This window comes from Petromyzon marinus, chromosome 12 (assembly GCF_048934315.1).
Source record: "Petromyzon marinus isolate PM22_M1 ecotype Great Lakes invasive population chromosome 12, UKy_Petmar_22M1.pri1.0, whole genome shotgun sequence".
NCBI classification, from domain to species: domain Eukaryota; kingdom Metazoa; phylum Chordata; class Hyperoartia; order Petromyzontiformes; family Petromyzontidae; genus Petromyzon; species Petromyzon marinus.
The window spans coordinates 4,792,899-4,806,790 of record NC_133678.1 but is presented as its reverse complement, the minus strand read 5'-3'; the positions used below and the strand labels follow the sequence as shown (position 1 = coordinate 4,806,790).

Here is a 13,892-nt window from a genome sequence, read left to right as displayed (position 1 = left end):
CCCTTGTCTGCTAGTCCATCATTAGTCTCGACCAATGGCCATCATCCCTTCCAGGGACTTTCCTGCCCAAGCTGATTTACTTTTCTGAACAGTCACGTGATGTACAGGGTGTTTGAAAAAGTTGGTCCTGATTTGAAATCGCTATATCTCTGCAACCACGAACCGCCCATGAATGAAACCCTTACCACTTGAGAGGGCGGGGCATTGAGTTCAAAATGATTACCGCGAGATGCCTCTCCCAGCGCACAAACAGCCCCTAGCCTCAGTCACTCTCTAGATGGTGACCCCAGCGCACAAACATCCCCTAGCCTCAGTCATTCGCAAGACGGTGACCCCACCGCGACACAAGGGGCCTTTTGCGTTCTGCAGTTCAGCAAGACTGAATCCGTAATTGCGGTGCAGCGTGCGTTTTAACGGCGTTTTGGCATTGATCCGCCAATGTCAAAGAGCGTCCGTCGTTGGTACCGACAATTTGAGGAAACCGGCTGCTGTTTATGTACGGGGAAGAGCACTGGGCGACCACGCACCTCAGAGGGAAACGTGACAAGAGAGGCGTTTGGGATGAATTCAACTATCGTCTCGATGTTGTCCGTACAGCAGGTGGGGGGCACATAGAGCATTTATGAAATGGTTAGTAAAACTTGATAACTCATTAAACCGTTTGTAACCTTTTGTGTAATTGTAACATGTTGCCATCGTGAAATATACTGCGTTGAAATTGGGTCCAATTTCAAACACCCTGTATATAGACCTGCGTATGTTTTCCAATTGAATTGTTCCTCATTCTCTCTCTCTCTTTGTAATTCCGAACAAGCATCCTCTCCATCATTTGTTTGCACACGGGTTTAAAAAAAATGTAATCGTTAACGTTCATGTTACTGATCAGGTATGTGATAGTAGGTAGTACGCACCTCCGATTAGCGCGCTGATTAAACACTTTCTTCTCTAGACTCACAGGTATATATGCGTTTTCATTCTAGAGTTCAGCTGACAAACAGCGGCCCGAGATCTACGCTGTCCCAGATATTCTGCTGCCTTTTTCAGTTGCGTCCCTCCGACAGACGTGTACAATTGTTGAGCGAACTTGTTGCGCGTGCAACCTTTGCTGAGCCCAAACTGTGCAGCCTTCTTTATTACACTCCTTGAACGTTCCATGCAGTTCACGCCCATTGGGCATGTCATATGTACTCGTTAAAAAATAAAAACAAAAAACACGTTCATCGCTGTGTTGTTACGCATGGCCACGGGGTGCTTTCCCTACAAGTCCGTCGTATAGGTCCACCTACGATGAGCCGTTAACATCGTCTGCAGAGATGTCAATGGGAAGCTGTTTCGAACGTTACTGTGACTCTCTTTTTTGCTTGTTGCCAGATTACATCTTGAGAATGTACATTCATCCGTTGCATTCACTTCAGTGCGTATTAAACTTGCGAATGATCGCGGGCGCGTGCGCGGTGTTTGCGCAGCAACTTGAAACACGCAACGGACATTCGACGGGCACGTGTAGTTGATGCATTTATTTCGGTTACATTTCTCAGGACAAAAGGACGCACTCTGCTGCTTGAAACAATAACAAAAAACACGCCCAGAAATCTTATCGTCACCAACCAAAGCATAAAAAACCAAAGAGACACGAATAAGTAATATTAAAAGACACTTTTTAAAAAAAACACGCTTTTATGAAATGTACAAGTCATGGCAGAACTCCACGACTCCAGGAAGTGGCCCCGAAGCTTACCACAACGTAAGGGGACGTGGCCAATTACAGCCAACGTCAGTTGAGCGTGGACAATGAGACCCAAGCCGAAACATAACATATAAAAAATAATGTTTAAAATTATATATTATGATAGAATATAGTATTGTCATCAGAATGACATAAGTATACCAAGTTTGCAGTCGATACCACATTGGGAAGTGGGTTAAAATTGAGTTACAAGATTTGACGACACAACAACGACAACAACAGACAGAGTGAGTTAAAAGAAAGCGTGTAAAAACAATCTCATGTCGGGCTGCTGAACCACCGAGATTCCGTTGGCACTGTTTAAAGTGGGGCGGTATGTGCCGCTAAACTTACCGCGTAAGAAACAAAGCATTGCCCGTTATGACGTACCGTCAAATGATTAAAAGTCACGTGACAGCACTTCCTGCCAAATGTTGGTGTCTCAGTGACGTGAAAGGCGCCGGAATACACCGTTATGTAGTATATCATGTATATTGCGTGCACAAGCATAATGTTAGGGAGTATTTAATGTGTATCATATGTGCTAAATACATTATGTAGAATATAATATGGACATTATGCGCAATAGCTGTGAACACCAGAACCTTTTGTCAAACCACTTTAAACATTGTTCCTTTGAATTTGACACCATTTCAAAATGTGTCGCGTTTTACTTTAACTGCGTTTCAGGGGAGAGAACCGGGAGAGAAATGTTGAAATCGTGGCCCAGACGCAGGTCTTGGTTGGAGTTGATGCCGAGAAACGAGCCCGGTCTCCAGGAGTCAGAGTCTGGGAGTAAGACGCGCGCCACGCCAGAGACCGTTAAGCACATATTACCCGCTTTTCCACCGCACAGCCGAGCCGTGCCGAGCCAGCATGATGTGGCTCGGTAGGCGCCGGGTTTTTCCACTGCAGAACCAGAGCCGTGCCGCTGACGTCACACGCAGTGAATGCGTTCGGGACGCGTGTGCACGCGGTGACGTATGTGTGTGCGTGTATGTACGTTCAAGTTATCATTTTGAACACATTAATTCTTAGTCGCGGATTTTTATTCTGCCGTTAGCCATAAGGACAATTGTTGTGTGCTTACGTTAGTGTATGTTCCGGTTTGTCCTGACAGCCACAACAAAAACATTTTGCGATCCACCTATGGATCGGTCATCGCTGGCGACGTAATGCAAGCTCCCCTCCCCCCCTGGTTCGCCCATATCAGCTAGAATTAAGCACCCCCCCCTGCTCCCCACCACGAGCATTGAGCAGACTATGTATGTATGTTGATCTTATTTCGCAACGTACGTAGCCAACCGTGCAAAATCGGAGGTGACGTTGCATCCTCACAGTGCACTGAACGATGTTACACACAGTTAAATGTGTCAACCCCATCCCTGGTCCTGCGTGGCCCCGAATCACGATCAGATGTCTTGTGAGGCCAGTGCAGCGTGGTTTGGATCTGGCTGGGCATGGCATGAAACCACCTGAACCGTGAGGGTCCTATTAGTATGTATTATTTATTCATGTATTAGGAACCCACTGGAGCTATGCACTTTTTAATCTAAATTGAAAAGATTTTCTTTAGAACTGCTTTTTGTGTTTAGTTTGTTGTCTTTCCCATCGGCACGGCTCAAATATGCCAGTGGTAACAAAACAAGGGGGTACAGATCTCCATGAATATTGGCGTGGTTATTGTGTAGGTTTCAAAATACATGGAGAGGTTGAACGATGGCAGGAAATACACCTCACCTTACGGGCAATTGACAGAAGAGGACATGAAAGAGGAAGCCGCAAAAAATGTGAGTGAAACTAAATTCACGAGAGACACTCAGTTTGGCATCGGATACAAACCTGTCAAGGTCTGCAAAGCACATTCTGAGTGTGAATGCCTTAATTATAGGCCCTAGGCATTCGCACTCATAATTAAAGGTGGGACCAGATCAAAATAATTACATTGAAGAGGCGGGCAGGAGTGATTTTGAAATGTTTACTCTGATAATGAGAGAAAAAAAACCCAGCATACCAATGTGCCCGAAGATAAAAAAAACGGTTCTCCATCACTGCCCATTGCCCACCTGCAGCGCATTGATCAGAAATGTGGAACCTGACACAGAACACAAAAGCCGAAAAGGGCACAGAGACACTTGCGGCTAACGTGTGTTTGCAATTACACAAAGAGACAGAAAGGTGAACACATTTTATCGGGGAACAAGCAACAAATTAGAGACACAATGTTGACTGACTGTTAACGAAAGTGAATTAGTTCGAAACTTTATGGTACAGCAAGACCCCGATTTGCGTCTCCTTCTACGTCGTTTCGCGAAAATGCGCCGTCACTTTATTCTTTATTAACACCGCCGCCCGATTTGCGTCGCCGCCAACCCACACGCTCACGTCGCTGAAGAGCATCGTCCGTCCTTTCTCGCTGTCCGTCGCCTCTCAGCCTACGCTTCCACCGCTTGCTACTACTACGCTGTAAATCGCTTTGATTTACCGTCGTTTCGATATTTGTCGTCGACACATTTCAGGAACACACGTACCCGACGAAAACCGGGGTATTAGCCGTCAATATTTTTTTTGCGTGATGTTTATTCGACAAAACAAACCTCACACGTTCTCGCTGCGTGTCCACAAATGAAGCGCTGTCGGCTTCTTGGATTGCGTGTTCAATCAGGGGGGAAATTAAATCCCCACAAACCCTGAGCAGCCTGCGCAATCGAGACGGCGGGAGAATTAATCCTGTGCCCTCTTCGCCTGCGCATGTGAATTATTTATTTCGTTAATGTGAGTTGGTTTGACGGACCGCACGCTCGCTCAGAGGGGGGGTGGGGGGGGGCACGGCCACCGCTGCGAGGTGGTGGCCGTGGTGGTGGAGGTGGTGGTGGTGGAGGTGTTTACGGAACGGCGACACTGCCGGAGTCCACACAGCGGTGTGTGGACGATTCGCCAATGGAGGCACTGTGCGATCATCCCTCTCGGTGGATCTCAAGCGGCTCCACGGCCCGCCGGAAAGCTGTGGACCGACACTACCACTCACCACTCGAGATAAAGTGTTCTTCACTTCGTCGCTATTTTTTTGAGGAGGGGGAGGACGGGGGTTACTTTCGCCGATAAGACGTTGCCGATGTGAGGGGCCGCCACGGCCATTTGAAACCATTGGCGGTTTGACAGCAGCACGACGATGATGATGGGAGGTGTTGTCACGTGTTGCGTATTGCCGCACTAAAGGCCACCAGGGCCCGCTGTGGCCTGTGGGCCTTGCAATGAAGAGCGCCGCTCCATCGGGTCTAGACATGAAGTAACTATCGCCATCTATTGGTACGCTCCATAAACTCGAGATTTTTGGGTTAGATCGCGTAAATATATGAATGTGCCGTTAAAGCCACCGCCACCACCACCCGACACAGCCAAATAAGTAAGGTTTGTCACGTGAACAAAACACGCCAATTCGTTACCACCCACAACATTTATTGGTATAGGTTATCATTATGAATGCGTGAATTCTTAGTCGTGGATTTTTTTTTATTTGCTATCAGCCATAAGGAACGTTGTTGTGGCATTACGTCAGTGTTTGTTCTGGTTTGTGCCGAGATCCACAGCAGCATTTTTTGCGATCCACCTATGGACTAGTCATCGATAAAACTACACTAAGATATTTTTTTTATGTAACAGGTAAGGCCCGCTGAGCTACGTAGCTCTTTTTCAGAAGCGACCTGGCCACAAATGGCAGCTAAACGAAGTGGCTTATCACGTGGACATTTCTAGCAGCCAAATACTCTAAACGCACCTTTTTAAATGTGGGAGGGAGAACCCGGAGGAAAAAAAATCCACGCGACCACGGGGAGAGAGAGACATGCAAACTCCAAATATACAGCAGGCGTCAGGGTCGGGATAGAACCCACGACTTCTTCCATACCAGGTGAGATTGTTAACGTCTCGCCACCGTGGCGCCCTTAATAACACTGCTAGAGGTGTAATGCAAGCGTCCCTAACAGCCAGAATCAAGGGCCCCCCACGAGCATCGAGCAGACAATGTATGTATGCTGAACTTCTTTCGCACCGCACGTAGCGAACCGTGCTAACAGACACGAGAACACAACCCAGTAAGTGGCACTAGCCACGTGAGACACGCTGTCGCATTCACAGGAGCCTCACTGCATCAATGCAGCTGGCAGTAGGTGATGCTGGTTTTTTTACATGAACGCTTTCTAAATAAGTTTAAAAGAATGTATTATGCATTCGCCCTGTCCGACAGTCTGTAGTGAGGGGAGGTGGTGGAGGGGGGGGGGGCCTTTATAATTCTTGAAAAGATGTCTCGATATTAATGAAATTTCAGTATAAAGTCGCTCTGCGATCGGAGATTTGCCCAATGTAAATCCGGCTGCTAATACATTTCCACGTGATAGTAAGCCACTTCGTTGAGCTATCATTTGTGGCGAGGTGGCTTCTGACAAAAAAAAGTGCTACCACACAACTCAGTGGGCCTTACCTGGTAAAATAAAAAAATGGAAATAACATGGTTTCAGTTTAATCGCAGTTCTGTCGCGAGAGGGCTCGTCCCGTCCATACCTGCCCTCGAGCTGTGCCGGTTCGACGCTCCGCGGCTGCTCCGCTGAGCCCTGCGCCCGCAGCTTCAGCTGGCAGAGGGTCACCGCGGCCGCGGAGAGGCCGAAGGCGAACGCGAGGCTCGCCAGCAGCGCGGCCAGCCCCGCGGAGTCTGTCGTCGACAGGTCGACAACAATGAGCATCGGGTATGGAGGAGGGGAGTCGTGGGGAGCAGCACGTAACCTTAGCACCCCCCCCCACCATCCGCCCCTGGAGTGTCGCTAAGAAGTAGGAAATGTTGTTACTCTGTGACGGGGGGAGGCGGCAGGGGGTTGACAACTGAAGTAACAAGAATAGACATTTGTTTTCGAAATCGGTTTGAGAATTTAAAAAAAACTCAATATTTAAAAAGCCGCGATTCTGAGCGGGGAATTCGAGACGGTGGTCTCTTCGTCAATAACGTCACGAAACACAGTCCTTAATGAGCCCCAGGTTGCCGACCCCTGCCCATGGTGAACTGGACTTCCATGGTGAACTGGACTTCCGTGTTAAACTAAACTTCTATGTTAAACTGGACTTCCATGGTGAACTGGACTTCCATGGTGAACTGGACTTCCGTGGTGAACTGGACTTCCGTGTTAAACTAGACTTCTATGTTAAACTGGACTTTCATGGTGAACTTGACTTCCGTGGTGAACTGTACTTCCGTGGTGAACTGGACTTCCATGGTGAACTGGACTTCCATGGTGAACTGGACTTCCATGGTGAACTGTACTTCCGTGGTGAACTGGACTTCCGTGGTGAACTGGACTTCCGTGTTAAACTAGACTTCTATGTTAAACTGGACTTTCATGGTGAACTGGACTTCCGTGGTGAACTGTACTTCCGTGGTGAACTGGACTTCCGTGGTGAACTGGACTTCCGTGTTAAACTAGACTTCTATGTTAAACTGGACTTTCATGGTGAACTGGACTTCCGTGGTGAACTGGACTTCCGTGTTAAACTAGACTTCTATGTTAAACTGGACTTTCATGGTGAACTGGACTTCCGTGGTGAACTGGACTTCCATGTTAAACTAGATTTCCATGGTGAATTGGACTTCCATGGTGAACTGGACTTCCGTGGTGAACTGGACTTCCATGTTAAACTAGACTTCCATGGTGAACTGGACTTCCATGGTGAACTGGACTTCCGTGGTGAACTGGACTTCCATGTTAAACTAGACTTCCATGTTAAACTGGACTTCCATGGTGAACTGGACTTCCATGGTCAGGGGGTCGGCAACCAAAATTACAAGATGAGCCGTATTTTTGTGGAATTTGGCAAAAACAACTCACTCTTGTAAGAGCCGCGATGCAACGTGAATACGAATAACGTCACGAAGCAGTTAGAGAGAGCCCCATGCTGCTCCGTACCCCTGCTTTAAACGATACACATTGTCCTGTTTCCACGAGAATTGGGTGCGTAGCCAACCTACAGCCCGCTGTGTTGATCTGCACGCGTACATCAACATGCAATAATTGCATTTACTTGACATTGACGATGGTGGACATTTGATATATCAGTAATGTGGCCTCATTAATAACGTTTGCTACATTTGTTGTGGATGTTGGTTGGCGGGGGAGGGATTAGTTTAACTCGTAGGCTTTCGCGACCAATATTATTAATAACAGATGGTATTTTTTTTAGGTTAGATCTCGTAAATATGAATGTATCGTTAAACCCGCCACCACCCGACACAGCCAACCAAGTAACGTTTGTGACGTTAACAGAACATGCCAATTCGTTACGAGTAAAGCAACACCAGCTGTGTGTTGGAGAGTAAACCCACAACATTTATCATTCGAGTACGACGGTACTGGGACCAGTGGTCTTAATTGGAGGGTGTGTGGAGGGGGGGCTGCCATATATATATATATTTTTTAAAATTGAGAACCACTGCCCTAAATGCTTGCTGGGGTGGCGAGTGGACCAGCACTTGCCTAGCACGTGCTGACAGAGGCTGCCCGTGTAGTTTCGCGGGCACAAGCAGTGGAACTGTCGCCTGCTGGACTGGCAGGTTCCTCCGTGGTGGCACGGGTTTGGCTGACACAGACCCCACTCGTCGACGTCGTCCTCCTTGGGGCCCGTGCCTTGCGGGAGGGTGAGAGGGAGGGAGGGGGCAGGGCACACGCTGAGTAATTGTGAAGCGCCAACCCCCTTAATATTTCAAGACGATTATCTGAATCGGTCCTGGGTCTACCCTTGGTCGAGTCAGTCTCAATTGGGTGCCTGGATCGTGTGTAGTAAACATCGCCATGAATGAGACAAAGGCGGTCGGGCGTGGTGCTGGTCACCCACCCCCTCGTGTGCCGTTCCTGCCTTCATAGGTGCTACTCGCTAACAGCACTTGCCCCAACAGTCCGTTAAAGGCTATACGGGGGATCTTTGTTTTATTTAACTGTTGGCACAGTGGGGAGCACATGTGGTGCATCTGGCAGTCATCTCAGTCAGTCGACCCGTGGCACCTGCTGGGTCTGTCCCATCACCACCTGCCAGCCAGCCTTAGACACTTCACGTAGCCTCAAAGTGCACCTAGCCTGGCACACAAGCGTCGTGGTGACATCGCTGTCACTTAGCGGCGAACGGCGATTGTTGTTGTTGGCGACATTGACGATAGGGCTGCGCCTGGGAATTCCAAAGACCGTCAACCTCTATTGCCACTGAGGCCAGGCATCGATCACCAATCATCCAGCCCGCGTAATAATAGAGGGGTTTTTTTGGGGTTAGATTGCGTGAATGTATAAATGTGTCGTTAAAACCCGCCACCACCCGACACAGCCAACTAGTAAGGGTTGTCACATAAACGGAACGTGGCAGTTCGTCACTAGTACAGCACTAACCGGTGTGTTGGAGAGCCAAGCCACAATATTCACAACCTGAGTACGACGTTTCGTTCCCTATATAGAGGCGTAGATGTGGTGACCACGCTTCTGAGCTCTTGCACAAAGTGGGGGGGGGGGGGGGGGCACTAATGGGTCAATGGGTTTTCACGGGGTCGCTCGCGCGAGTCTCGTGGGTTGCGGTGCGAGAGGGCCGAGGAGAATAATTGTTCACCGAATTCACAGCGCTGCCCGGTGCGCCCTTCGCGACACACGCACGCGAATCTCCCGGGCAGGTCCACGCACTCGCCACTCCCGTGGCACGGGCTGGACACGCACTCGTTCACTTCTGAGGACAGACACACACACACAGAGAGGGAAGGAGGGAGACTGAACTAAAGCCAAACTAAAACTTAAAAAAAAAGTTTTTACCAGGGTAAGTTCCCATTGAGCCACTATATAGCTCTCTTTAAGAAGCGACCTCGCTGTCACAAATGATAGCGCAACGAAGTCGCTTCTTCACGTGTGCATTCATAGCGGCCAAATACTCTAAACGCGTGGATGTCGTTGATTTTAAATGTGGAGAGAAAAGGGAGAAATAGCCACGTGACCACGGGGAGAGAGACACCGCAGACTCCAAATATACAGCAGCAGGCGTCAGGGTCAGGATCGAAGCCACGACCTCCTGCACCCCAGGCGAGGTAGTCAACATCTCGCCACCTTGCTCCTCACCTTGCTCGCACGCGGCCCCCAGGAAGCCGTGAGCGCAGACGCACGCGAAGCCGCCGAGCAGTCGGTTCGTGCAGCGCGCCCCGTTGCGGCACGGCTGCGAGGCGCACGGCGGGTCCTCCTGCAGCACTGCGACGAGTTGTCATTATCACAACAACAACAACAATAACAACGACAATAACGACGACGACAATAACGACGACGATGTTAGTTTAACACGTGGTATTGCGTTCGCGACCAAATATTATTCACAACAACGTTTTTTTTGGGGGTGGGATTGCGTAAGTGTAAATGTTGCGTCGTGACCCTCCACCAGCCGACGCAGCCAGGAAGGGATTTATAGTCTTTGGTTCTTTCGCTAAAGTCACGTGGGTAGAAATAAACTCAAACAAAGCACGACGTTCCGATCGCAGCATCAGCGGTCGTCATCAGGCAACGGCACCCGGGACCCCCTTTGCCTGATGACGACCGCTGGTGTTGCGATCGGAACACACAGACACACACAGACACACAGACATACATAGACACACACAAACACACACAGACACATACAGACACACAGACACACACAGACATACATATACACACACAGACACACACAGACACACAGACACACACAGACACACACAGACACATAGACACATACAGACACACAGACACACACAGACACACAGACACACACATACACACACGTACACACACAGACATAGACAGACACACAGACACACATAGACACACATAGACACACACAGACACACAGACACACACAGACACACAGACACACACAGACACACACAGACACACAGACATACATAGAAACACACAGACACACACAGACACACAGACACACACAGACACACACAGACACATACAGACACACAGACACACACAGACACACACAGCCACACATAGACACACACAGACACACACAGACACACAGACATACATAGACACACACAGACACACGTGCGCAGGGGTGGGAGGGGGGGGAGACGTATGGGGAGGTAAGGGAGGGAAGGGGGAGGCCACGCGCGTGAAGTCGGCGTGCGCGCCACCTTCGTAGTGAAGTAGGAACCCCGTGCGGGTCACCGAATCGTCGCTGTGGAACAGCACCGTGGCGGGTCCCGCGCCCACGAAGGGCTGCACGTGGAGGCTGATGTTGGAGCCGCAGTAGATTCTGTGGGGGGCCGGCCCCCCTCCTCCGCCGCCACCGGCGCCAGCGGCCCCCCTCTCCCCGAACGAGACGGTGAGCCGATCGAAGGCGCACACCGCCTCGTACTCTATGTCCAGGTGGAGGAGACGGAACGCGGTGCGGTCGCGGGGTCTTGCGGGCAGGGTCCAGCGGCAGGCGGCGCGGTCCGGGTAGGGTCCCGGGTGGCCCGGGGAGGAGAGTTCGCCCTCCACCTCCAGCAGGGTGGCCCCGCACAGAGCGGGGGCCTCGGGGTCTGCGCTCGATGCCGCTGCCTCCCCCACATGCGGGTCGAGACGAAGCGGGTGGACGAGGAGGAGGTGGGGGAGAAGGGAAGGCCGTGAACGACGCACGCTCAGTCGCATTTCGTTTTGCGGTGGGGGGTGGGGGGTTGTTGTTTTAGGGTCGTTAAGAAAAGCGGCATCATCACGATCCACGGGCAGATAGCCCGTAGGCGTCCACTCCACGTTTCGTAATTTCTTTCCACTTTCCTCCTTTGCCTCGTGCCAATGTGCTCAGGTCGTGGCCACATCTTCCCGGCAACAATCGCTTGTGATTTGTCGTCGTAAAAATCATCGTTCTCTCTTTAGCTCGTCTTCTCTTTCCGATCGCTTGCATTTTTCCACGAACAACGCACTTCACATTTTCTTAAAAGATGTGCGCGTGTGTGTGTTGAAATATCGAACTTCCTACGCACCCTATGTAGCCAAACCGTACTAATCGGAGGTGTTGGGGGCAAGGACAGGATGGGATGGTGGCAGGTGGGTGAGCGGATAACGACGCTGTGACGTTCAAAGGTCGCGCTCATTTAAAGTCGCGCTCATCACACACAAAACGCTTGCCACAAATGAACCGCGATTCCCTGCTGCTGCTGCTGACCTCGTCAAGGAGCGTGAACCTTGCTGACCTCGTCAAGGAGCGTGAACCTTGCTGACCTCGTCAAGGAGCGTGAACCTTGCTGACCTCGTCAAGGAGCGTGAACCTTGCTGACCTCGTCAAGGAGCGTGAACCTTGCTGACCTCGTCAAGGAGCGTGACTTGTTGACCTCGTCAAGGAGCGTGAACCATCGCACGGATCCCGGTGGTCATCCTCGCAGCAGCAGCGGTGGCTTTTGGCTGCTGTCCATCGAACAAAGGCGGCGGTCACCCCATCGCGTGGCGCTTTCAGGGTGCGCTTCTGCGGCCGTCTGGAACGTTCTTCCGTCCGATATTAAGAAGCCACCGGAAGCGATGCACTTTTAAATGATCTCGATTGAAACTCTTTCGAATTGCTTTTTGTGTGTTAGTTCGTTGTCCTTCCCCCGCACCTACGATCATCACGGTTGGCTACGTACGATGCAAAAGAAGTTCAACATACATGCATACAAAGGTGGGAACGTATGGTAAATAAAGAATATATATCCAGCAGTGGATTGACACAGGGCTGCATGTTTATATTGTCTCATTGCGCTTTGATTTTAGCCGACATTGTACTGCACTGGCCACGGAGTCCTTGAATGCCGTCAGCGACGCGAGTGCGGGCTGGAGGTGGGGAAAGTCGGATAGCGGTGTTCATAATCATAATAATAATAAAGTGACGACGTATTTGCAAAACGACTTAAAAGGTATTCCCGTATAACCAACTTCTGCCGGTCAACATCATCCAGCAACGTCGTTTGTTTAAAGCGAGCAAAACTCTGGGCCGGTTTCGAGCATTCTGGGTCTCATCAGCAGAGTGCGGCTCGCCAAACGAATTGCTGCAGGGTTACCCTATGTGGCTTCGGCAAGATCACCCCGCGAGTTTACAGAACTGAGAAATTCCCACGGCAACGGGGTAACGACGCGGTAACGGAATTACCGCGCGGTAACGGAGTTACAGCCCGGTAACGTAGTTGCGACGCGGTAACGGAATTATTACGCGGTAACGGCGTTACAGCCCGGCAACGGAATCGCGGCGCGGTAACGGAATTACAACCCGGTAACGGAATTTCCGCGCGGTGACGGGAGCACAGCCCGGCAACGGAATTACCGCGCGGTAACGGAATTGCGACGCGGTAACGGAGCTACCGCGCGGTAACGGAATTACAGCCCTGTAACGGGGTTGCGGCGCGGTAACGGAATTACTACGCGGTAACGGAGTTACAGCCCGGTGGCGGAATTGTGACGCGGTAACGGAATTACTGCGCGGTAGCAGAATTGTGACGCGGTAACGGAATTACGACGCGGGCTGGGCTGGGGTGAGGGGGAAGCTCAAAAGCCCGGTAATCACAACATGTCGAATAGAGCCTTTTTATTAAATTTGTAAATTGATACATTTTGCAACAAAAAAATGTTTTTTGTCCCCTCAAATATCTATTTAAAATCTACATTTTCCATTGTTTGTGCACCTCCGCTTAGCACGGTCGGCTACGTACGGTGCCAAAGATGTTCAACACGCGTACATTTAACACACAACTACGTAGGTTGTGTGCGTTTCAGGTTGTTACCGCGTGTCGTTCTGCATGATGTCCGACGTTTCGTTGCACGTGCTGGTGGAGGGAGGGGGATACCTCTTATGGAACAGTTCCTGAAGAAGCTGGAACTGTCCTAGGTCAGAGGTCGGCACACCTGCGGCTCTTTCAGACACTGCGTGCCTTTTTCTTTGGACCAAATTCGAAAAAAAATGGCTCCTCTCGTTGTTTTTGTTTGCCGACCCGTCCCCCCCCCCTGTTTTAAGAAGAAGCTCCCAGCACTTGGACCGAAACGTCGGACATCAATGCCGAACAACACTCTCAAAATTAAACTCGTCCTTTTTTGTTTTCATTTTACCCGGTAAGACCCACTGAGCTATGTAGTAGCTCTTTTTTCAGAAGCGACCTGGCCACAAATGATGG

The 13,892-nt window shown here is 50.2% G+C and overlaps 1 protein-coding gene across 1 annotated transcript; it reads right to left on the bottom strand.

The window, feature by feature from the left end:
• Nucleotides 1-1,502: 1,502 nt before the first annotated feature.
• LOC142924322 (uncharacterized) lies at nt 1,503-13,019 on the bottom strand. The gene is made up of 6 exons (XM_076066529.1): nt 10,908-13,019; nt 9,856-9,981; nt 9,359-9,472; nt 8,245-8,394; nt 6,287-6,434; nt 1,503-2,515 (listed from the first exon to the last, which is right to left on the bottom strand). Exons 1-6 carry the CDS (start codon nt 11,404-11,406, stop codon nt 2,509-2,511), a joined length of 1,044 nt encoding a protein of 347 aa, XP_075922644.1. The 5' UTR covers nt 11,407-13,019; the 3' UTR covers nt 1,503-2,508.
• Nucleotides 13,020-13,892: the final 873 nt, after the last annotated feature.

Coding starts and splice junctions, on each gene's coding strand:
- LOC142924322 (XM_076066529.1), bottom strand. CDS start 11,406: ATGCGACTGAGCGTGCGTCGTTCACGGCCTTCCCTTCTCCCCCACCTC. Junction 9,473..9,855: donor GGGGGCCGCGTGCGAGCAAG/GTGAGGAGCAAG, acceptor GTCTGTCCTCAG/AAGTGAACGAGTGCGTGTCC. Junction 6,435..8,244: donor CCTCTGTCAGCACGTGCTAG/GCAAGTGCTGGT, acceptor TGTCGACGACAG/ACTCCGCGGGGCTGGCCGCG.